A 23,897-nucleotide genomic window follows, 5' to 3' on the forward strand; every position below is an offset into this window, starting at 1 on the left:
CCACGCCCCGGTGCCGGGCAGATGTGCCGCATGTCGTCTGAGGCCCAGGCCTTGCCCACCCCGCGCAGCCAAGTCCCAATCCCCGCTGTGTTGCTGCCTACGTGTACAGACGCCTCTGTTTGCGGTGTCAGGTGGGGACGACATTAGCACCTACCCTGGGAGGTGGCCGCGAGGGTCATGGCTCAGGACATGCAGGGCACCCGCACCTCGGGCCGCTCGGGAGTGAAAGGGGGGCGCCCTGGTTCCCGCGGGCATCCCCCTGCTACCAGGTCTTCCCCTTGGCCAGTTCCTGCTGCTGTCGCTGTCGACGTCCCGTCGGGTCTGTTTCTGCCAACTGGACCACCCAACCCTTGGTGCTGCTTGGCGGGGGGGACCACGAAGGCCCTGCTCCCTGAGGCCTCCCCGGGCTCGCCCTGGACCCGAGACCAGCTCCCAAGGCTCTTTTCAGAAGGAAAGACGCCTCGGGGCCCCTGCTGCCCGCCCCCCACTCCCCTCAAAGGAAACAGGAGGGAGAAATGAAGCTGTTTTAAATATAAATGGCGGGGGCACAGTAGGACCTTATTAAAATACAGAGAGATTAACAAGGTCTCATTCCCTTCAATTATTAACAACGTACTTGTTCTTTAGAAAAGTACCCATGAAAATTTAAAACAGATGAAAATGGTTGTTCACTTAAAACTGCCCGGTTGATCTGTGAGTAATGTTTTATTCAGCGCAAGGAATGAACGGGGAGGGTGGGCACCTGCTGGGCCCTCCCCTGGGCACCGGGCCTGGGGATGGAGGCAGGGAGGCCCCGCCCAGGGCCAAACGGGAGAGACCTTCTTCCCAGTTGGTTCTCCGGCCTGAGTAATGGGTGTCCAGGGAGCAGCAGGCCAGGTTCTGGGGCAGCACCGGGCGGGGAGTGGGCTCCTGCAGGGGGAGGTGGGAAGCGGGTCCAGGCTGTTCCCCGCTCCCACGGTAGCACCACCCTGGCTCCTGCGGCAGCTCTCCTGAGGTCCTCACGATGGTGGGAGCGGGAGAGTCGGGACTGCCCACGCCAGGCTCAGGCGACATGGGGAGGGGACAGTGGCCGGCTGCGGTGGACACTCGGGAGGGCTGGGGAGGGGGGCTCGGCCTGCGGTGGGGCTGCAGGTGACACAGGGCCGGGCCGCACAGCCCGATGGCCGGTCCTGGGAAGAGGCCCTGCTGGGTGGGGGGGCACTGGCCACGCTTCCTCGTGCTTGAAGCTGGGCTGTCCCTGCTCCTCACTTGGCCTGAGCTGCTTCGGCAGGTGGAGCACCTGTATCTGTGCAGTGAATTAGCCACTGAACATGTAAATGGACGAGGAGACCCGCACCCGCCCTCCGCACAGCGCCTGGCTGAGCCAGCCCGGGCTCCCACCGCGGAGGCAGCTCCGCTTGCCGCAGCGCCATTCGCTCAGCCTGTGTCGTTTTCCTCCAAATATCCTTGGAAACGGGGCTGCAGGATGCATCTGGACGCCAGGCTCGGGGCGCCCGGACTGGGCCTGGGGAGGCGTTGGGAGGGTCGGTGCCCCGGCAGCCTCGGCATCGGGCTGCGTGCCCACGCGCGCACCGACGGGGTGTTGGGGCGCACGAGGACGCCCGGCCGGGGCGCTGGGGAGCCGGGCACCTCCTCCCGTGGCTGTGGGTGAGGCTGCAAGCAGGGGCGGAGGGAGCGGACGAAGGAGAGGAGGGGACCTGGGTGCGGCCCCACCTACGGGAGGGAGGGAGGCTCGGCCTCGGCGCAGCGGGCGCGCTCACCGGGACACCTGCCCTGGGTGAGCCCACGCGCTGGGGGGAGGCAGCGGCAGGCCAACCGCGGGAACCGATCTCGGTAACGGCAAGGTCCAGGCGGGAGCATAAAGCAGAGGAGGAGCCGAGAGAGGCCGCGGGGACAGCCGCGGGGACACCTGCGTGGAAAACCAGACAAAGCGAGCACGCGCCAGAGGGCCACGCACCTGCCCGGAGGGCGGAGGGGCAGGCGGTGCGGGGGAGAGCAGAGCCGGAGCCCCGGGTGGTGCCGGGCCGCAGCGTCAACGGAGGAAGAGGCCGGGCCGCACGAGGCCGGGAGGCTTGCACTTGGTGCTGCGCCACGGGAAGGCCACGGGCCACCCGGCGCACCTGAGAAGGGGCCCCTACGTGTGTTCCACGCCGGGCGGCGAGGGGGCCTGGAGTCCCGGAGGAGGCGCAGGTGCAGTGCTGACCCGATGGGCGGGCTCCAGCGCAGGTGCAGTGCAGACCCGATGCGCGGGCTCCAGCGCAGGTGCAGTGCAGACCCGATGCGCGGGCTCCAGCGCAGGCGCAGTGCAGACCCGATGCGCGGGCTCCAGCGCAGGCGCAGTGCTGACCCGATGCACGGGCTCCAGCGCAGGTGCAGTGCTGACCCGATGGGCGGGCTCCAGCGCAGGCGCAGTGCAGACCCGATGCGCGGGCTCCAGCGCAGGCGTGCGAAGCGGCCGGTTGCGGGCAGGCCGGGCACGGACCGCGGGTTAGCGGAAGGCGTGGGAAACGGGTGGTGGAGATGGTTCCCAGGTGGTTTTCCGCAGTGGAGCTCTGGGAGCGCAGGTGCCATGTAGACGAGGGGCCTGCGCTTGGTGCTCCGGGCGCGTCCCGGCGGGGGTGCACGTGTGCTGCGGGAGCAGGTGTGAGGCCGTCGGGGCTCAGCCAGGTGTGTGCAGCGCCGTGACCACCACCGGGCCCGCCGGGATAGCGACCAGGCGAGGTAGAGACCGTTTCTGTCACCGCCCGGCGTTCCCTCGGCCCCTGGGAACGACCTTCACGGCCTGTGGTTTCTCCAGGGTCACCCGAGTGGAAGCGGACGGAGCCGCGCGTGTCGTGCCGGCGGGTGGCGGCCTCCTGCAGCGCCGGGCAGCGTCGGGAACCTCCCGCCGAGCGCGGCCCTCCGGGGACGTCCCGCCGCGCTTCTCCGCCAGGGATGCAGCCCGCCGGCCCCGCGCGCCCACGCAGCCCCGCGCAGGCCTCGCGCACACGTCTTCCTGCTGCTGCGCTCGGAGGCCGCGGGCAAGGTGCGGGTTTCCCTACGAGAAACCGAGGGGCGCTGGCCAAGTGGCCCCCGTGGGCGGTCCCCGCTGCCCCAGGCAGGTGAGCCCGGCGAGGCTGGCCCTCCCTGCAGGTGCAGGGGCTGCGCGTTGCACTGCGAGGCCCCCTCGGCTCGCACAGCCACGGGGGTGCGTGGACTCCGTGGGGAGCCAGGACGGGAGGCCTGGGCAGCCGGGGGGCCCGGAGGAGATCAAGGAGCGCGGTCCGCACTGCAGCACCGGGCACCTCGAAGAGGGAGCGATGCGGCTGACATGGTGAACGGCCGCGTGGGCGCAACACGCAGGAGAAGCCGACTCTTGGACCTGGAACCACTGTCGTTGACCTGGACGGGAGCAGCGGGAAGGGTGCGCAGGCGGCGAGCAGAGGACCAAGGCCCGGGTGGCACAGGCTGTGGGCTGCCCCAACGCTTTCCTCCTTTATTCTCGTTAAAAGAGATCTCACTTTATTCGCGGTGGCGGCGCACGTGAGCGGGAAGACGATGCTTCCCAGTGCCCTGCAGAAACCACCCTTCAGACGGGCTGGTGATGCTTGTTGGTGCACGTGCCGGAGCGCTCCTGCCAAGCGGGAGGTGCCCGTGCCACCTTCACCACCCTCCTGCCCCCTTCCAGCCCCAGCTGCCACCTGCTGCCTCAGGTGCAGCCGACCTCGAGGGGAGCTGGCCGCGGGGAGGGCAGAGGAGGAAGGCGCAAGCCCTTAGGTCCTGGGGGTCCCCAGGGCTGCCGGGTTAGCCCCCACTGCGACCTCCGGGTGGCTCTTCCTGGAACCCCGACGTCTGAAGGAGATGCATCTAAGTCAATTAGCAGCTGTGTGTATTTCCTAAATGATTTAGATCGTGGACCTCGGATGAATTCAATTCTGCCCAATTAATCTATAAATTTAATGTGATCCCCAAATGAACAGCAACATGATTTGTTCTGGAATTAGACAAGCTGATGGTAAAACTCACACAGGAAAAGAAAGCAGCAGAAACAGCTCAGGAAACTCCCAAACAGACGTGCGCACGGGGAGGTGACGAGGGCTGGAGCGACCGACTGAAACTAGCAGACACAACGTGTGGTGGTGGTTCCTGGACGGTTAGCGAGGCCAGTGGGACAGGAGGCAGAGTCCAGGAATGGGGCCGGGTGGGTAAGGACGTTCAGAGCACGGGGCGCAGGCTTCTGCACAGGCTTCCGTTCTTAAACTACTGGGAAAGCAGGTGGGCCGTTCAGTAGCTTGGAACAATGACGTCAACCCAGAGAAAATTACTGTTAACTCCAGACATGGGACATCAGCAGGCATCTCAAATTAGGGCATGTTCCATGTGGGTCAGGAATCTAGACGTGGACGAAAAACGATCCATGTAGTAACTGGGAGAATCATCGACGGTCTCAGAGCCGGAGAGGCTTTTCTAGGAAAAAAAAACCAAAAAAACAGAAACACAAAAAAGCCATGCCAAGAAATCATGAAATAAAATCTGGATAAGCCGGGCTACATAAAAAATAGTTAAAAATGCCGCACAACCAAACCCACCACAAGTAAAGCCAAACAACTAACAACTGACCTCAGAGCAAGGTCAGTTTCTCTACCAAGAGCTCCTACAAAATAAGTAAGACCAAGGGCCCCAAAGAACGGGCGACCCGTGAAGACAGACACGCGGCTCTTCCCCGGGAACAGACGGGCCTTCGCTGGAGCGACAACAGCTGCAGACTGAGTCCCTGTCACCCAGGGGCGGAGTCGGAGGCCCGGGCTGGGAGGGCCGCTGGGGACCCTTTCTCCTCCCCTGGTGGTCCCGCCGGTGCAAGGGCCTCCCCGCCTTCTCCACCCGGGCTGCGTTTTCGAGGCCCTGTTGTGTGGAGGCTCCTTGCTGGTCTTCCCCGAGGGGCCAAGGCCGAGCTGCAGCGCCTCCCGGTGATGGGGTGAGCTAGGGACCCGCCCAGGCCCTGAGCCACCGCAAGTGCTGCGCGGGGGGGGGGGGGGGGGGCCCACCGTCCTTCTCCCCTCTGTCTTCTCCCCTCCCTTCCCTCCCTCCATCCCCTCTCCCCCTCCCCCCCTCTTCTCCCCTCCTCCTCCCTCCCCTCTACCTGCCTTCCCACCTCCATTCTTTTCTCTCTCTCTCTCTCTTTTTAAAAAATTTTATTTATTTGTTTATTCATGAGAGACACACATAGAGAGGCAGAGACCCAGGCAGAGGGAGAAGCAGGCTCCATGCAGGGAGCCTGATGCGGGACTCGATCCTGGGTCTCCAGGATCATGCCCTGGGCCGAAGGTGGCGCTGATCCGCTGGGCCATCCGGGCTGCCCTCCCGCCCCCTTCTGCACCGAGAGCCTGGTCTGTGCGGGGAGGGGAGGCTCAGCCCCTGGCCGCAGGCCCCTCGGGGTCTCACCCCAGGGCAGACGGTGCGCCTCTGATGGGGGAGGATGGCAGAGGTGCTGGCGTGGTCTTTCTTTGGGAATCTGGGACCCGTGCTGCTGTGGCGCCCCTCACCACAGCCTGTTCCCGGTGCTGGTCCGTCCCTGCCCTCACCTGGGACCCCCTCCCCCCCGGGTGGGGGCCCTGGCCTGGCGGGGATGGCACACAGGCCTCAGCACTGCCCCATGTTGCACGGCCTGCATCTCTTTTCCAGGGGCCTGCAGCTCGCACAGTGCACGTGCTCAGGTGTCGCGGGCGCGACGTCTCTCCCTGCTGGGTGCCCCAGTGACCAGCCAGAGGCGCGGCCAGGGACCCCAGGACGGGAGGGTGGGGAGCTGGGGCTCATGGTGGAAGGAGCCTCCTGGTGGCCTGGAGCAAGAGCCCCCTGACGCACACCTCCCCTCCCGCCCTGGGCCCTGGTGGGTGACCGCATTCTCAGGTCCCGGGCCAGCAGATTGTCATTTCCCCGTGAGAACTGCATCCTGTCAGCGTCTGTCTTCCTGAATGGACCAGCATCGGCTCTGGCTCGGTGTCACGGAGTCTCGTGGAAACACCCGCCCTCCTCCCGAGGCCTCTGTGCAGGAACGTCCAAGGTGAGAGGCCCTCGGGCTGCAGGGCTGACCCCTTGTCCTGTCCCAACGGCGGGCGGGCCCGTGGCCCGTCTGCTCTGACCCCGACCCCGTGTCTGTGCAGGAGGCTCCCTCGCCCCCCCACATGCAGTTCTTCCAGCCCAGGCCCCATTCCCGTTCCCCTGTGGGGCAGCTGGCAGTGGGGCAGGTGACATCTGCGGGCGGCTGAGAGACCGGCTTCCAGGGCTCCCTGAGCCCACGCGGGAAGAGTCTTGGCTCGCTCGGCGCCCTGACGACAGACGGGCGTCTCACTGCAGCTTCCTGGAGCGACCAGAGTCCCCAGGAAAGCAGTCGTTGACAACCGGCGAGCCAGGAGCCCGCCAAGCATACGGCGCCTCCTCCACCCCTTCTGGCGTCACCCCCCCCTCCCGGCGGCTGCACAGACGGCCCCCAGCCCTGCGTCTGCAGCCTGCCCTCCTCCCCCTTGCATGGAGCCCGGGCCCTGCGGGCGAGCGAGCAGGGCCCAGGGGCACAAGGAGGGACGGGTCAGCTCCTCTCCGCCCTTCCCCTCGACAAGTCGGGGCTGCGTCCCTGCACATGCTGCTGGGGATGAGGGGTGCTCTGTGGGGGGGCTCCAAGTGGCGAGGTGCTGCCCAGCGCCCCTGTCATCCCCCCCCCCAGCCGCCGCCAGCCCGGCCCTGCCTGCCCCCCGACCCCAGCTTCGGATGTCCCCCAGGCCCTCAGGAGCCCGGGAACGATGGTGTGGGGGGTGGTGGGGTGCAGTCCTGTTGGAACGACAGTCAGTGGCTTCTAGGAACCCAATGGTTTCGTGACAGGTGCCCTGGAGGCACAGCACCCCGGGTGTGTGGGCCGCGGGACGGAGGGCTCCCTGAGCCGGGCCGGAGCCCCGGGTGGGACCCCGGGTGGGACCCACCTGGCAGTGGTGCAGCTCGGGGAGACTGAGCAGTGGAACGGACGGCGGCAGCAGCAGATTCTGGGTCTTTCCTCCCCTCCTACTTCTGGATTGTGCGCTCCGGAAAAGGGCCCCCATGCTGGGAGGCGGAGGGGGTGCTGAGCATCCTGGGAGGGGGCAGGGGGGTGCTGAGCATCCCGGGGCAGGGTCGGGGGTGGGGTTGGGAGCCTCAGGTGCTGTCGTCCAGCACCCGCCTGGGGCTCGATGCCAGCCCCCTGCCTGGTATCGGCCGGTGAGCATGGGCCTGCCTCAGGCATCCCGAGATGTGGGCCTCGGACCCCACCCACCTCTGGGGTGGGCCGGCCCGAGTTGGCACCTGTGGCCAATCGCTGTGGGCCATGAGCGAGACGCGGAATGACAGCGCTGTGCCAGAGGCTGGACAGGGGTCCACTTGAGACCCTGCCTGCTGCTGCTGCTGTGACGTGGGGCCGGTCCCTTTGCCTGTCTGTGCTTGTGTCCCTGTTCCTGAACACACAGCCAAGGATGGGACCCGTGTCATCAGCCGGTGGTGACGATGGGCGGGCCGATGCCGGTGGAGGCTTTGGACGGTGCAGGGCTGTGGGGGGCAGATCCATCACCGTTGGCCTTGTGGGGGAAGGCCTGGGGAGTGCGGAGAGGGGTGGCTGTCGTGAGCGTCGGGTTGGTGCAGTCGGGGCCTCCATCTGGAATGGGGGATGGCGACCATCAGTCTTTTCCCCTCAGGCCCGAGGGTGTGCGCGTGCTCTTGGAGGGCAGGGCCCCCGACATGCAGGACCGTGCCAGCAGCATACACCTGCCCGCCCCACAAATTAACCGCGAGTCTCTGAAACCTACTTAAATAAGGACTTTCCTTCGGCCTCCCCCAGGGGAGTGCAGAGCGGGAGTGAGGCTGCCGTCCTGCTGAGCACCCCCATCTCCAAGGGCCCGAGAGAAGGAAAGGTGAAGGCGCGGCCAGCACAGGGCACAGCACAGCACAGCACCCTCGGGCCGAGCTCGGGGACTGCCCAGCCACCGCGTCACCGTCTCCCCACGTGGCATGGTGGCTCCTGGGGAGGGCGGCCGGACCGTGCCCCATGACCCCCGCCCCGTCCGCCGTCCCGGGCCACCCCACGGAGCCGCGTTGGGAGCTCCCGGGCTAGTGTGGTTCCCGAGCCGCAGCACCAGCACCACGTGGGGGCTCGTGGCACATGCACTTGCTCCTGCCCCCCCCTCCGGCGGCCTGCTGCAGGGGAACCTCCTGGGGGACTGGCAAGCTGCCGAGCACCCCGAGGCCCACTGGCGTCTGGGCACCTTTGGCCAAGCCAAGAACGCTCACGAAAGCCTCTGGACTTGTTCGAGGGGACACGGCCACCGTGCGGCCTCCCAGGGACAGAGGGCTGGCGTTGTGTCCTGGGCGCCTACCTGCCCTGAGAGCCCTCGGGGGGTCAAAAGCCACACGTAGGACAGGTCGGCCTGCGGGGTCACCTGTGCGGGCCCGTCTTCCCACGCGCACCACCCCCCAGGCTGGTGACCGCTGTGGACTGGACGCCGGTGCGCCCTGGGTCACACGGGGCAGCCTGAGCCCTGGATGGGGGCCTCTGACGGTGGTGGGGCCGCCGGGGCGGGGCTCACCGTGGAAGTGGCGTCCGGAGGGGGAGACGCGAGGGGCGGCCTGCGTGTCCGCGTGGGCCGCGCGGCCGTCCCTGACCGCTGCCCGCCGCCCGGCCCCCACGCGCGGCCTCCGCGCGGCGAGCAGCAGTGGCCAGTGTGCCCGGCCGCCCCTGGCCCTTCCCGGCGGGAGCCCCCGACACCCGCGGGGCCGCTGCTCCTCCGGCGGGGGTGGCCCTGCGCGCTGGCTGCGGGGGCGCAGGGCACGGAGAGGCGGGGGCGCGCGGGACGAGCCCCAAGTGGAGACTCGGAGGAGCTCTGAAGGCAGCGCCGCCTCCCCGCCGCCTCCCCGCGTCGCGCTTCGAATCCCGATGCGGATTGGCTCGGACACACCTCGCGGCGCCGACGCCCACGCTCCCGGGGCTTCCGAGCTGCCGGCAGTCCTCGCCCTGAAGACCCCCGGCCGCGGCACGTCCACCCGCGTGAGCGAGCTGCACGCGCCCCGCGGAAGGACACGCGGACGGACACGCGGCAGGACACAGATGGACACGCGCGGCAGGACACGCGGACGGACACGGGCGGCAGGACGTGCAGGACACGGGGCCCCGGTCCTCCCGGCGCAGGGATGTGCGCGCCCCGCACCCCGGCGTCGGGGCAGGGCTGTGGCCCGGGTGTGCGGCCCTGGGAGGTCGCCCTGGGAGGGGCCGCCCCGCTTGGGCGGGGGCCGGCGGGCTGCGGAGGCCTCGGGCCCAGGGCCTTCGCGTCCCTGCTCCGCGCCGGGTTCCCGCCTGCCCACCTGCCCACCTGCCCACCTGCCCACCTGCCGTCGTCCGCGAAGCCGCCTCGCGAGGAAGGACAGTGCACTGCCGGGCGGGCGGACCTCCGTGGCCCGCGGGCGGACAGTGCGCAGGGCCTGCCCGACGCCGGCTTGACGCGCGGGGAGGACCTCGGCGCAGCGGCCTCCGGGCCTGGGCGGGCAGTGGGGCCGGGCTCGACCGAGGGCCGGGAGTTCGGGCTCCGCGCTCAGCCGTCCCGGAGGCCTAGGGGCCACGCTGCGGGGCGGATAGTCCTTCGCTGTGTCCCCCCCCACGGCTCCCGGGAGGTCGGCGGGACGGCCCCTTCCCGGACGGGGCAGCGGAGCCAGGGCGCCAGGGAACGGGCTTTGCGTCCAGCTCCCGGCGGGGCCCCGCGTGCCCAGGGCGCTCGGGCGGGGACGATCACGCGGCCGTTGGTCGCTACCTGGGCGGGAGCCTCGGTTGGCTGCAGTGGAGACAGGGTGGCGACAGGGCACACCCGGTGACCCTGCGCGGAGCCTCCAGTGAGGCAGGGGGGCGGGGGGCGGGCCCCTGCAGGGCCGGGGGCGGGGGGGGGGCGGGAGCCATGAGCGCACGGATCCGGGCAGCCACCTGCCCCGCAGGAGCTGGAGCAGGTGCGCCAGGGGAGCCCGGAGTCCTCCGCGGAGCCGCCGGGGCTCGGCACGCTGCACCCCTGCTCGGGCGCAGGGCGGGTGACGCTCCACCCCTGCTGGGCCCCAGCGGACGGTGCCGAGAGCCGGGCGGGCCCCCGTGCCCTGGGGCTGGGCCGCCAGGGCAGGCGCCGGGTGGGAGCGAGGGGTCCGCCCTGGCCCCGGGCGAGGAGGCTCCGGGAAAGCTGAAGTCTCGGGGGAGCCGCCTCCAGGCAGCCCCCGGGGTCACCTCCTGGCCGGGGGCGCCGCGTCCCTGAGCCGCGTGGCGGGGGGGGTGACGCTGCTGGGCACCTTGCACTCGCCCGGTGTCCTGGGGAGCTGGGCCCTGGGGACACAGACTGCGCGGCCTCCCCGCCTGGGGGCCTTCTAGCCACCCCCCGGGGCGCCTGATTCCAGGAGGAGAACAGGGAGGACATGCCCAGTGCCCGCCTCTGGCTGCCCACCGCACCCTTTTCCCGGCCCTGGCGACGACCCCAAGCTCGCACAGCACCTGCCCCGCATTTGTGTCGCTCCCCCTTCCTCGGGGGCATCAGCAGCAGCACCGGCCTGGCTCTGACTGCGCCCTGACGCCTGTGGCTTGGCCTTGGGGCTCAGTTGGGATGGCTCCCAGGTGACGGGCAAGGGCTGCCAGCCAGGGCCCGGGGAGGTGGAGCACACATCGGTGGCCCCCGAGAGTTTGGGGGCGTGTAGGCAGCACCCCCAGGTCTTCCTGGCCTCCGCCACCTATGGTGCGACCTGAGGGCTGCTGAGCTCCAAGCAAAGAGCAGAGAGGTCCATGACGTCAGGGGCCTGTCCAAGGCCACCGGGCTCAGAAGCTGAAGTGCCCACGCCTGAAGTCAGGTCTCCTGACAGCAGAGCCCGGGCCTCCACTTGTATCTCGGGACCTGCCCGGGGCCCCCACCTGTATCTCGGGACCTGCCCGGGGCCCCCACCTGTATCTTGGGACCTGCCCGGGCTGTGTTCGCTGGCTGGCGAGTGTCCGATGAGCCCCCTCCGGGTCCCCCAGGTGTCAAGCCCATGTTGTGAGTCAGTCTTTGTCAGTGGGGTCTTTCTCAGCCCACCCGAGCCCCTGGTCCACACAGGGCCTTGGGGAGAGAAGATGCCCCAGCAGCTGGTGGTCCTGTGTGCACCAGGTGGGGGCCTTGGGGGGCACGCCTTGCCCCCGCCTCCCCCGTACCCAGAAACTAGGCTGAGGCTCACCTGGCCGGCCTCAGCGGCACCTGCTAATGACGCCCCAGAAGCCCGCCTGCTAATTGCTTCTGCTATTTCTGGACTGTGCCCCCTCTGATGTGTCCTCCTGCGGGAGACAGAAATAACCTGGCACTTGGAGGGTAATTATCCCGGAGCACTTCCAGCGTCAGCAGACGCTCGACAGCGACACCCAGGTTCCTGACTCAGCACGGGGGTTCCGGCCCGCACCCTGGGGACGGGTGACCACGTGGGCCGTGCCCCCCTTGCTCCCGCAGCGCCGGGGCTCACCCTCGCCCTTTCGTTGGCCCTGCTCACCCTTGAGCCTTCGCCATGGCCCAGCACGTGGGGAGGAGCCCGCAGAGGCTGCTCGGGGCTGGGCTCCCCAAGCTTCTGCACCCCAGCGGCATCTCTCCCCACGTTGGCGGAGGTGAGAGGGAAAGCCGGGTTGTGGTGGTCAGCCCTGCCCTTCTAGCGTCAGGGACGAGTGAACGATCACGGCCGTGGCCAGACAGTGAGGACTCGGAGTGGGGAGGAGGGTGCCGGCTGAAGACGGGAGCTCGGCTCTGAGACAGACTGCGGCCCTCTGGGGATGGTCCCCGCCCGCTGGAGACCTGGGGGGACCCAGCGCTACTCTAGTCTCTCCCCAGGGCTGCCATCGAACATCGTGCTCGGAAAACGCAACCCGGGCTGGCATCATCTTTCTTCTTTTTTTTTTCTTTTTTTTTTTAATTAATTAATTAATTTATGATAGTCACAGAGAGAGAGAGAGGCAGAGACACAGGCAGAGGGAGAGGCAGGCTCCATGCACCGGGAGCCCGACGTGGGACTCGATCCCGGATCTCCAGGATCGCGCCCCAGGCCAAAGGCAGGTGCCAAACCGCTGCACCACCCAGGGATCCCTCATCATCTTTTTCCTTAAGCACGGACTTGTACGTGTGCAAAACGAGGTATTAATATACGGAGAAGGACACATTTTGCAAAAAGAGTAGGCAACCGAGGGCTTGTGTGGAAGAACCATGATTCACAGAGCAGAAGGGGAACATAAAGTCGGCTTTTTGGACGATGTAAAGTATCTGCATCTGCATCGGTAGTTCAAAGGCATTTAAGTAACATGCGTGTTTGGCGCAGCAGTTTGGCGCCTGCCTTTGGCCCAGGGCGTGATCCTGGAGGCCCGGGATCGAGTCTCACGTCGGGTTCTCGGTGCATGGAGCCTGCTTCTCCCTCTGCCTATGTCTCTGCCTCTCTCTCTCTCTGTGACTATCATAAATAATAAATAAAAATTAAAAAAATAAAAATGAAATCATTTTTATTGTGGCAAAATATACATCCAAAAAATGTACATTATAACCATTGTAAGTGTCTGGGTAGTAGGTTCACACTGGGTGAGAACACCAGCACCACGGAAGTCCCTCCAGGACTTCATCATCCCCACGGAGCCCCTGCCCCATCGAACCCTGCCTCCGGTTCCTCACCTCCCCGCCCCCCCCCAACCCCCCCGCCCAGCAGCCGCCTTCCTGTATCTCCCGTCGGTGAATCTGTTCTAGGTCTCGTAGAAGTGGAGCCGCACGTGGCTGTCCTGTGGCGGTGGGCTTACCTCGCTCAGCGTTACGTCCTCGAGGTCCCTCCACACTGCAGCAGGTGCGGAGTTGCCTTCCTTCTTCAAAGCTGAATAACACCCGTGCGTGCACGCGCCCATTGCGTGGAACCAGGCGTCCACGGAGGGATAGTTTGTGTTGCTTCGGTCCCTTGGCTGTCGGGAGCCGCGCCGCCGTGAACCTGCGTGTGCGAGTGTCTGACCCAGTCCCCGCCTCCAGCTCCTCGAGTATAGACCTGCCGCACCGTTTTACACTTCCCCCAGCGGTGCAGATTCCGGTTCCTCCACGTTCTCACCGGTATTTATTAGGTCTCTCTTTTGATGACATTTATCCTAACGACTGGGAAATGGTACCTTACGGAGGCTCCGGTTTGCCGTTTACCTAATGACTAGTGGTGGTCAGAAGCCTTTCGTGTGCTTCTTGGTCATTTGTGTATCTTCTTCGGAGAAATGTCTGCTCAAGTCCTTTGCCCATTTTAGAGTTTGGCTATTTGTTGTTTATGGAGTAGAATACTCATAGGTTCAAGCTAGAGAAGAATTTTGACTCAGGATGGATCCTACTTGAGTCTCAGCTGTATCTGACTTGGATACTCAGGTGAGTCTTTGGACTTGATACCGGAATGAGCTAAGACTTTGAGGGACCCGGGGACCCCAATGCCTCAGAAAACCATGCGGGACATGATTGAGGGGCCAGGAGCACGACCAGGAAAGGGTCCTCTCCTGTGGTGTGCTTTGGGGTCCTGCGGCCCCTCCCTCCCAGGGGGAATTAGCAGGATCACGCACTACAAGAATGAGTGTGAGTTTTAGGGCCATTTCTGAAAAATCTTCATTCCGAAGTCTTTTCATTCCAACCTCAGGCTCCCTATTTGCTGATCTGAGACCTCAAGGTCCTTAAACCTCAGTGGCCTCCTCTACGAGAGGGACACTAGTGACACCTGAGTGAGACCATACCCCCGATGTCTGAGCGTGGCCTGTGGCAGACTCCAGAAAAGCTGGCTGCCTGGCCCTCGGCCCTCCCCTCCTGCCCTCCCCTCTACCCCCTCCCCCCAGCTACGGGCTCTTTCCTGACATATTGCCCCCCCCCCCCCCCAGCTTCCCAGGTAAAGGCTACACTTCACACCGGGCATCTGTTCCTCTGTGTGCTTTTCCTCTGTCTCCTGGAAATCCTTCAAGGTCAGCTCCTCTGCAGCCCGACTGCTCCACTTGCTGGGGAGACGGTCTCCATGGCAACCAGTGTGGCTGCTCGGCCCCTCCTCCTTCTCCCCAGGCTCACAGCTCGGCCCTGGTGTCCAGCCTGAGCCACCCTGCTCCTAGGTAGTTCTCATGGGGCCCGCAGGATCCCCCACCCCGGAGTGCCCTGGGCCCGCCCGTGCCTGCGGCCAAGTGAGCAGAGGGGGATAGGGGAAGGCTGCGGGCCAGCTGCATCTGGCGGCTGGGCAGAGGGCGTGAGGCCGCGGGGGCCTGCACTGTGCCCCCTCCTCCAGGGAAAGGGGAAGGTGCCCCAGGAGAAAGGGATGATGCCCCACTAGGGAGACATCGCTCTATTTCGTTCTATTTGGGGCTAAATTGAAGCCCGTTTTACATAATGCAATTGGCTTTGTAGATGCTCGGCCTCCGGGAATTCAAGACGGATGCTGCCTGCGTCCCCATCCCCCCCGATCCCTCCTCCTTTCCTGCGGGCAGAGGAGCCGGCTCTGCGGGGAGTGCCCCGGGGGCCCTGTTCTCACCCACCCGGGGTGGAGGGAGGTGGGCCTGTGGGGGGGGGGCCGCCGAGGGGGCCAGGCTGGCGGCGGCTTGGGCTGCTGCCCAGAAGCCGGCCGGGGCATCCTTCCCTCCATCCCCGATAATGGGCCAGAACCCCGGCATCCTCGCCCTTGGCCTCTCAGCCCTGCCTGTGACTCAGCAAGTTCTCAGGGTCTGCTCTGAGCTCAGGGCCCCCACCCAGCTCCCCTGTGAGCCATCTGCACCCCCACGTGGCCAGACCAAACCTGCAGGGCCCGGGCAGTCTTGTCCTCGCCCATTCCGTGGCGGGCCAGGTCCATCCCCCTTGGCTGGTGCTCGGCGCCCTCCCTGACCGCCGGGGGCCAGGCAGTACCCATGTGCACCTCCTTGGGATGGGACCCCACCCCCTCCCCTCCCCTTCCTCCCACCCCTCAGGCCGAGGCTCCTCCTCCCCCACCCCTGCGGGGCTTCCCTGTGCTCCCCTTACCCCCACCCCTCTGCAGGGGCTCCCCCACTCCCTCCCCCACCCCTGTGCAGGAGCTCCCCCTCCCCCACCCCTCCACCGGTCCAGTTCCAGTATCCTCACAGCGGGGGTCAGACGCAAGGACCTGAGGGCCCAGGGCCCAGGCCAAGGGCTGCCCCGTGATTCCCCAGGGTCCTGTGGAAGGTGAGGGTGTGGCTGAGCTCAGAGGCAGGTTGGTGTGTCCCGCCCCCTCCCTGCGCACCGCACTCTCTCTGCTCCCCCCCTCCTCTCCCCTCCCAAGGAGGCACAGGGCTGGTGCCAGGCTCAGGCGAGGCTGCACGGGGCGTCTGGTCCCTGCTGCCCTGCTGCAAGGACGTGCCTCCCGTTCCCAAGGCCTGTTGCTGGCAGGTGCCAGCTCTGAGCAGAGACACCTACACCCGACCCTGGGCGTCCCCTCTGTGGCCCCGGGCATCCCACTGGCTCTGTGTCGGCTTCTCCGGGCTTCTAGACCTGACCCAGGCCAGATCTCCGCACACTGGCCTTGGGGGGTGCCCGCCTGTCCCCCAAGCACCAAGCACCCGAGGCTTCGTGCCCAAGCGCTACGTGCCCGGCTCAAGGTGTATGTCAGGGGACAGCGCGCCATGTGGGGGCTGGTGTGCCCTTGTCACCCCCGGGTGTCCTGGAGCTGTGGTTGTTCTCATCTGATGGCCCATGCGGGCCCCAGGCAGGGCCAGCACCAGGCCGGCGGGGTGGGCGCCCCTCCCCGTGCTGGCACCGTGGGCACATGGCCTCCCCGACCGCAGAGCATCGCAGGTGCCCCTGAGCCCAGCGGGGGGGGTCTGCAAGTGTGTCCCCTTGTGTCCTGGTGCTTCTGGCCCTACTGTGCCCTCACTGCTCCTTGCAACTCCCAGCATGGGGGTGCGCTGTGCCCATGGGCTTGGGGCTCCCCTCGGCCTGTGATGCGCCTCTACGGTCCGTGCGCCAGCCCAGAAGGCGGCCAAAGCCCAGGAACAGGCTCTCACCGCAAGATTTCTTCTTGCAAAGAGTGGAGGCTCCTCCTTCGACCCTGGGCGGCTCCCACGGTGGCCACTGCCCGTTGCTCCAGAGGAGGAAGAGGGAAACGCTGCTGGGCTGGGCTAAGGGGGTGGCTCCCTCCATGGACAGGCCGCGGGGCCGCCGTGGCCCTGGCAGGGCGGTGCTGCTGCCACAGAGCCTGGCCCTGCGTGTCCGCGGGGGGCAGGCAGGTGGGGGCCCAGGAGCCCAGATCCCCAGGGACGCAGGCTCTGTGTCACCTGTGTCAGCTCACTTCATCCCCGTAGGAGCTCCGAAGGGATTTATTCTCGGAGAGAGGACAGGACTTCTTGTCCAAGCTGAGACTCTTGGGAAGGGACACCAGATGTCCACTGGCGAGGTCGTGAGTGGCCCCGGGGCCCAGGGGTGCCCGTACCTGCAGACCCCGGAGGTGAGACTGGAGGACCCCCCCACCCTGTCCCCACCGGTCCCACGACCCCAGCGGGTGGGCTGCAGAAGCCCCAGGGGGTGTGCTGGGCAGGACAGGTCAGCCGTGGCCTCAGGGCCCTCAGCCCTTGGGGGGTGCTCCTGTGTCCCTGATCACGTGTGGCCGCCTGCGGCCTCTTCCTGTCGTGGGCCCGGGGCCAGCCTTGTGGGGCAGCCCGTGCCTTGGCGACGATGCTCCACGCGAGCGTGCACACATTCGGGGACCTGCACACGCACACGCGCGCTCCTGGGCCGCTGTCTCAGGGGCTTCATGTGGGCTAAGTAGTGTTTTGCCGCAGACAAATGAGAAGAGGACGGCACGCTTTCCGGTGCTCACTCCCGCATCCCGCGTCGATCTGTTGATGACCTGTGTCCCAGGCAGTGTTCCAGGCGTGAGGAGACCGTAGCTTAAACGGGTTTTTTAAGGCCATAACCCCAAACCCGACATTTTACTGGGGGGACACGCGCAATAACCAAATGACAGCAGCACAAAGTAAGTTTTAAACTCTCAGGGATTTGCAGGTGCTCTGAGGTCACCTAAGCCAGGGTGAGGGGGACGTGGGTTCAGAAGCCGACGAGCATGAGGGACCCGGGGACTTGGGGCAGGTTAATGCCCGGTGGCCTGCAGACCCCTGGCTCAGCAGGTGGGTGTGCGAGAACAGGGGCGCAGAGCCCCGGGATGGGGGGGAGGCCCAGGCCCCAGGGATCTGGCCCGGGGCCGCCCCCCACCTGGCACACACCGCATCCTCCCCAGCATCCCCGCCCTGCCCGCCTCCCCCAGGCAGTGCCCCCCGGGCTCCCTCTCCCCGGGTATACTTCGCATTTGCCATCCTTGCTCTCCAGTCACCTCCTCAGACGCTTGCAGTCCAGGAGGGACAAGAATGTCCCATCTCTGCTCCTGGAAAAGACCGTGTGTGAGGGCAGCCAGGTGGCCCCAGCCTGCGAGCTCGTCTGCAGACCCGCCTCCCCGCCGCCCCCAGACGGGGCCTCCCTCACGAGGGACCTGCTGTGGCCTTGGCCTCTCCGCACAGGGCCAGTGGCCTGCGTGGGGCTGACGGGCGGGCGGCATGGTGTCAGGTGCCCAGCAGGTGCCCCACGGACAGTGGCGGCCCTGGGCATTTGTGTGGTTGAGCGCGTGGTGAGCACCTGGTATCGGTGCATATTCCGTAAAGGGCCTTGGGTGTGACCCTCACGCTCCCCGGGGTGCCATTAACACCCCGCTGCTGCAGGTGAGAATCCCTGTGGTAGGAAGGCCGAGGCTCCGCGGGGCGTGGACGCCACGCAGCGGCTCTGAGGACGACTCAGTGCCAGGCATGCTTGCTGGCATGTCCTTGGCCTCCAGGCACTGTGGACAGGGCGAGGGGCGGGGGGAGCGGACGGCTTTCTGGCAGCTGCGTGTGGGGGCCCTGCGCCTGCCTTCTCTCTCCTGTGGGTCGGAGGGGGACGGAGCCGCGGGTGGCCGGCGAAGCAGGGCATGTGCTGGAACCCGTTGTAGCCCCAACGTGAATCAGTCAGAAGCCTGCTGGAGGGAAGCTTCGTGTATGATTAATGCTGGTGGAGGGAGGAGGCAGCCAGGAGCTCCGAATGAGCGGGCCCAGCAGAGCTGGAGATAAAGTGATTCCATTCGTCGGCCTTCAGGGCCTCACGGCGCCAGGGACCCTGACGGTCAGCGCCGTCCTGTGCGCTAGAGGCCCGCGGGCGCCCGAGCCCTCCCGGGTGCGTTCCGGACCTTGATCTCCAGGCAGCCCTCTGAGATCTCAGGGGTCCCACTTTACAGACCAGGAGCCTGAGGCCAATAGACTTGCTCACGGCAACGCCGCCCGCGAGGGCTGTCCGTCCCCGAAGCCAGTGTGACTGCTTCTGCTGCCCCTCCTGGGCCTCGGAGGCCGTGGTCCACGTTTTGACTCTTTCTGCTGCGTGATTCTGACTGAGTCGCTCACGACTCTCCAAGGCCAACTCTTTGCCCGGGAAGAGGAGCTAGGGCGAGCTGCGTGCGCACAGCTGGGGACAGCCCGGGGGGTGGGGGCACGCCTTTGCACTGCTCATCCCCTGTGCACCTGTCGCGGCCGGGCTGGGACTGGGCAGGGGTGCCGACCACGGGCTCTGCTGGCAGCTCAGACACGGGGCCCACCTTGATGGGGGCCCTCTGGATGGGGCCGTCTGGGCCGGGGAGCTGCCCGGGATGCCCCCCTCGGACTGCGGACAGGGACAGGTGGCAGGAGCTGAGAGCCGATGCTTAGCCGTGCCCTCCCGGTGTCAGGGCTCCACAAGCACAGATTTCAGTGACATAGCTGGGGGCTGGGTGCGGGTGGTCCCGGCCCAGAGGCTCAGCAGAGGGATCCAGAGCTCTGCACCAGGACCCGTGCTCCACCCAGTGTGGGGGTGGGCAGGGAGGTGCTGTCGTGACCCCGTCACCTGCACGGGAGGCAGTCTTCTCTTCCCTGCTGACCCTCCCCACTCTAGCTCGTGCCCCCTACCACGTCGAAGGCCCCCGTGAGCGGGGTCTCTCCTAAAAACGCAGGCGGCACCTGCCCCACATTACAGTCCTATGCCTCTGCCGGAGTCCTTTCCTTCTCTGAGGGCTCCTCATCTGAGAAACAGGGACGGTGCCATCCCCCTCAGAATGGCCAAGGCCACCGTACCCAAGGCAGGCGCCGAAGGGCAACTGCTGGTCAGGATCCGTGCAGGTGAGGGGAGGATTGACTGGAAGCTGGGGCAGTGAGTAAAAGCTGCACCTGGACAGGGAGAGGCTCCAGGTGTGCGTGAGGGTGTGCGTGCTCACACATGCGCGTGTGCGAGTATCTACTGTCTGCATGCTTGCGTGTGCGTGGACAGAAGGGAGCTCCGCACAGAGGCTGGAGTGCCCGGGGGTATGGGGGTGGGGAGGGCGCCCAGCCCACGGGTGTCTAGGGACACGGGCTGCAAGGAGCCCGAGGCCTGGTGACAGGGGTCCTCCGCCCGCCGCCCTCCCTGAGCTAACCGCCCTGTGGACCGAAGCAGAAGCCCAAATGCCTGATTTGGTCCCAGCTGGAGGGGCGTGGGATTCGGTTACCAGAGGCTCGGCCACTGGAAGGTGTGCATCCCTTTACTTGGTCCCCCGCCTCTCCTCGCCCGCTCAGGGTCACCCACCTCCTGTGAGCACAGCAGCCAGGCCTCAGGTACAGAAGCTGGTGTGGGCACGTGTGCACCACCACGTGCAAAGACTACGTGCCTGGAAAGTGAGCACATCGGGGTAACATCTGCTTGCCCTTCGCTCTGGAGAGCTGTAGCCCTGTTACGTTTTGGGAGGCTGAGCACTGAGCACAGGAATCTGAAATCTGACCTACTTTCCCCTCAAAGCATCTTCGCTTATGCTCCTGCCGTCCCAGCTCCCGGGCCTTGTCTCATCGGCCTCGTTGGCAGGTGACAGTGTCCTCGCCAAGCTCAGGGACCTTCCCCTCCAGCTGTGAGACCCTTCCTTTCTCCCTCTTCCTAAAGACGACCTTTACCAAGATGTAGAAGCTGAGGCCCAAGAGATTGTTTGATAGCCTCCGAACACAATGCACAAATCTCCATGACTGTCTTCATTCTGTCCATCAACCTGTATTAAGAAAAGACACGGTGTCTTATCTTGAGTGAAGTCAAGTCTGACCAAAAAAAAAAAAAAAGAAAAAGAAAAAGAAAAAAAATGTTGTGACAGCAACACTGAATTAGCCACTTTTTGGCTCCCAACCTCAGGTGGATGCATGTGCGGGAACGCGGACCTGAGCGCAGCTCTTGCTGCCATGCTTGCCTGCCAACGTCCGTGGTGTGTCTCCTCCGGGACCCAGAGATGCCTTCCTGGCCCCCTTGATCTCTCCCGCGTCCCCGCCTCTGCCTGACGGCTCTCGCGACCACTGCAATCTATTTACTACCCGTCTTCCCCTGGCCTGTTAGTCTCCTGAGGACAAGGACTCGGTCTGCTGTGCCCTCGATGGCAGGGCGTATCATCAGGTCAGGCACACCGCGGACCCAGATAAGGCTTCACTGAATGAATGAATCAATGAATGAATGAGGGAGTGATTCTAGGCATACGCCCCCCTGTCGGCCTTCTCCGGTGGGGAAATGAGAAGGAGAGTCCTCTGGGTTGAAAAATCCTGTGAAACACTTCCTTCCAAAGAAGGAGACGGGGATAAAAGTAATTTTATGGAGAAACGTGGGCATGCGGCCTCGCCAGGTCAAGTTAGCATGAACTGAACAGCACCATCGACTAACTGGACCCAACCGACATTTATAGAATATTTCATCCACCAACAGCTGAACACGCTTGCTGTTCAATGTCACATGGAACATTGACCAAAATAGACCACATTGCAGGTCATAAAACAGAGCTTAATACATTAAAAAAATAGAAATCGTGCAAATGAATGTGCAAAAATAGAATTGTGCAAATTTCACACCACAATGAAATTAAACTAGAAATTGATGACAGAAGTATAGCCGGAAAACCCCCAGATGCTTGAAGATTAAATGAGACGCTTGTGAAAAGCACGCAAGTCAAGAAGAAATTTAAAGAGAAATTTAAAAACACTTCGAACAAAATAAAAATCAAAGTACGAGTTATTACCATCTGTGGAATGTAGTGAAATCAGTGGTTAGAGGGAAGTTCTTAGGTTTGGATGCATGTGTGAGGAAGGGAGAGAAACCTCAAGCAATAATCCAGGCTTTCACCTTTGGAAACTAGAATACGAAGATAAAATCAAATTTAACGTTAGCCAAAAAAAAAAAAAAAAAAAAAAAAAGGAATAAGAATTAGATAAAAGTCAGTGAAATAAAAGTCAGGAAATCAATAGAGAAAAATCCACAAAAACAAAAGCTGTTTCTTTAAAAAGATCAACAAGATTGTAAACGTCTATCTAGGTTGAGTAAGGAAGAAATGGAGGGGTTGCAAGTTAGTAATCTTAGAAATGAAGAAGGGACATCACTACGGATCTCACGGGCAGTTATAAGGCTGCCGGAGGAGTCCCACGGGCAGCTCTCTGCCTTCGCGTGGTAACCGCGTGGTTAGTTTGGCATGCGAGCGCGACGGGCGATGGCATGCCAGCCACCGAGTCAGACCCCATTCAGGGTATTTCTGAGGGTGATTTGGGACAAGACAACATTTCAATCAGGAGACTGAGCCAAGCAGATCACCTTGCACAACACGAGTTTTGATCAGTTGGAAGCCTAACAGGACAAAAGGGCTGACCCTCCCTTCAGTAAGAGAATCCTGGGCGTGACGGCCTTCAAGCTGGGATGCTGGCTTCCTGTTGCCTTGAGTCTCCAACAGCAGCATCAGCTCTTCCTGAGCCATGAGCCCACAGGCCCTCAGGCCGCCGTGACACGTGACACGTCGCCCTCCTCACTCCCAGGCTGTCAGACGTGGGCCGGAGCGATGCCCTGGCTCCCCCGGGGCCCTAGCTGGTTGAGTCCCACCTGCCAGCCTCCATGACCGCGGGCCAAGGCCTTCCGCTGAACGTCTACATAGATTAGATAGATGTTCTAGATCTCTGAGGATTGGTCTCTATCATCTCTCATCTATCTATCATCTATCATCCCATCTATGTGACCTTGGGTTTGGCAATAACTTTTTTTTTTAAAGATTTTTCATTTATTTATTCATGACAGACACGGGGGCGGGGGGGGGCGGGGTTGGGCAGAGCCACAGGCAGAGGGAGAAGCAGGCCCCATGCAGGGAGCCTGACATGGGAGTCGATCCGGGTCTCCAGGATCACGCCCTGGGCTGAAGGTGGCGCTAAACCGCTGAGCCACCGGGGCTGCCCTGGCAGTAACTTTTTTAGATAAAACCCTCAAAGCCAGATCCATAGAAAAACAAACTGACAAGCTGGACTTGATTGAAATTAAAAACTTCTGCTCTGTGAGAGGTTACGGGTAAAACAACGCAAAGACAAGCGGCCTACTAGGAGAGAATCTTGGCGAAACGCGTGTCTGGTACAGGACGGCTGTCCAAAAATATAAGCGACCCTTAAAACTCAACAGGAAGAAAATAAACAGCCTAATTAAAAAATAAGGCTGAGGACTGGGGTACACACCCCACCGATCGCGGCATGCGGGTGGCAGATACACGCAGAGGTGGCCACCTTCACATGTTCAGGACCACAGATGAGAGCGCTAAGATACCGTCACACCTGCTGGCCGGAGCCCCAAGCACTGAGCGCGTCTGATGCGGAGGAGGAAGTGGGGGAGCAAGGAGCCCGGTCATGCGGGTGCCACCGGGCACGTGGTACAGCCACCCCGGAGGACAGACGGCGGTGTCTTATGAAACTGAATGTGCTTGAACCGGTCATCAAGCTCTTGTGTTTCTCGGGATTTACCCCCAGGAGTCGGAGGCTCATGTCCACGCGAAACCTGAACGTGAATGGTCATAGAGCTGGATTCACGATCGCCCAAGCCTAGCGGCGGGCCTGGCCCTCATGGGACCAAGGGGGCCGGGAAGTACGTTCCTGGGCATCCACACCGCGGCACACCATCCCGTGATGGGAAAAGGGAGCGCTCAAGCCGTCCTTGAAAAGACGGGGGAGACGGACGTTCAGGTGCCCAAGTCCCTAAGTGAAAGACAACCTGAGAGGGCCACGCGCCTGTGACTCCACCTGAGTGACGTTGTGGGACGGACCAAACTGTGGAGCCGGTGAAGAGTCCACTGGCAGCCTACCCCGGGGAGGGTACTGGGTGCAGAGTGCGGGGCACGGGGTCCAGGGTGCAGGGTAGTGTGGAGTGCAGGGCGCGGGGCGCAGGATGTGGGGTCTGGGGTGCAGGGTGCGGGGCGTGGAGTTCAGGTTGTGGGGCGCGGGACACGGGGTTCGGGGTGTGGGACACGAGGTTCAGGGTGTGGGGTGCAGGGTGCAGGGTGTGGGGTGCGGGGTGTGGAGTTCAGGACTCAGTGTGTGGGGTTCAGGACACGGGTTGTGGGGTGTGGGCTCCTGTGCTGGGGCCGCTGTGCCGTGGGGCGCCCCACCTCTGAGACGATCATGACATGTGTGTCAAGGCCGTGGAACGAGCACGCGAGGGCCGCCTCGTGGAAACGGGACTTGGGGTGGCTGGCAGGGCGCCCGCTGACTCACCCTGTAGGGGCCCCCCCGCTGGTGACAGCCCGCCGGGAGGGGCGCTCGGCCACGTAACTTCCTCGCTCTGCTTCAGTTTTCCACGAAGCCGAGAGCCGCTCAGAGGTGTTTACTGATTAAAGTAAGTAAAACCTTTATTAACAGAAAAGTCACCCAGGGGCCCGGCGGCGGCTCGGTGCTTGGCCTTGGGCTCAGGTCGCCTCCCGGGGTCCCTGCCGAGCCCCGCTCTTCCCTGTCCCGGGCCCCCCACCTCCATTCTTTCTCGGTGTCAAATGAGCCGAACCTTAAGGAATGAGGCCGGAGCACCTGCCGGGGCCTGGCTCTCCCCTGC

The 23,897-nt window shown here is 64.2% G+C and overlaps 2 protein-coding genes across 6 annotated transcripts; one reads left to right on the forward strand and one right to left on the reverse strand.

The window, feature by feature from the left end:
• Positions 1 to 690: 690 nt before the first annotated feature.
• LOC144311574 (uncharacterized) lies at positions 691 to 2,922 on the reverse strand. Of its 5 annotated transcripts, none has more exons than XM_077894268.1 (4): positions 2,121 to 2,922; positions 1,761 to 1,909; positions 1,381 to 1,504; positions 691 to 1,285 (listed from the first exon to the last, which is right to left on the reverse strand). In XM_077894268.1, the coding sequence occupies exons 1-4, from the start codon at positions 2,569 to 2,571 to the stop codon at positions 1,245 to 1,247; spliced, it is 765 nt and encodes a 254-aa protein (XP_077750394.1). In that variant the 5' UTR covers positions 2,572 to 2,922; the 3' UTR covers positions 691 to 1,244. The 5 variants fall into 5 exon arrangements, with proteins under 5 accessions (XP_077750394.1, XP_077750393.1, XP_077750391.1 ...); XM_077894267.1 differs by having other exon boundaries at positions 691 to 1,304; positions 2,121 to 2,899; XM_077894265.1 differs by having other exon boundaries at positions 1,381 to 1,909; positions 2,139 to 2,893.
• Positions 2,715 to 7,059, forward strand: LOC144311575 (uncharacterized). The gene is made up of 3 exons (XM_077894269.1): positions 2,715 to 3,101; positions 5,887 to 6,040; positions 6,141 to 7,059. The coding sequence occupies exons 1-3, from the start codon at positions 2,935 to 2,937 to the stop codon at positions 6,243 to 6,245; spliced, it is 426 nt and encodes a 141-aa protein (XP_077750395.1). The 5' UTR covers positions 2,715 to 2,934; the 3' UTR covers positions 6,246 to 7,059.
• The last annotated feature ends 16,838 nt before the right edge of the window (positions 7,060 to 23,897 follow it).

Source organism: Canis aureus, chromosome 3 (genome assembly GCF_053574225.1).
Source record: "Canis aureus isolate CA01 chromosome 3, VMU_Caureus_v.1.0, whole genome shotgun sequence".
Taxonomy (NCBI): Eukaryota; Metazoa; Chordata; class Mammalia; order Carnivora; family Canidae; genus Canis; species Canis aureus.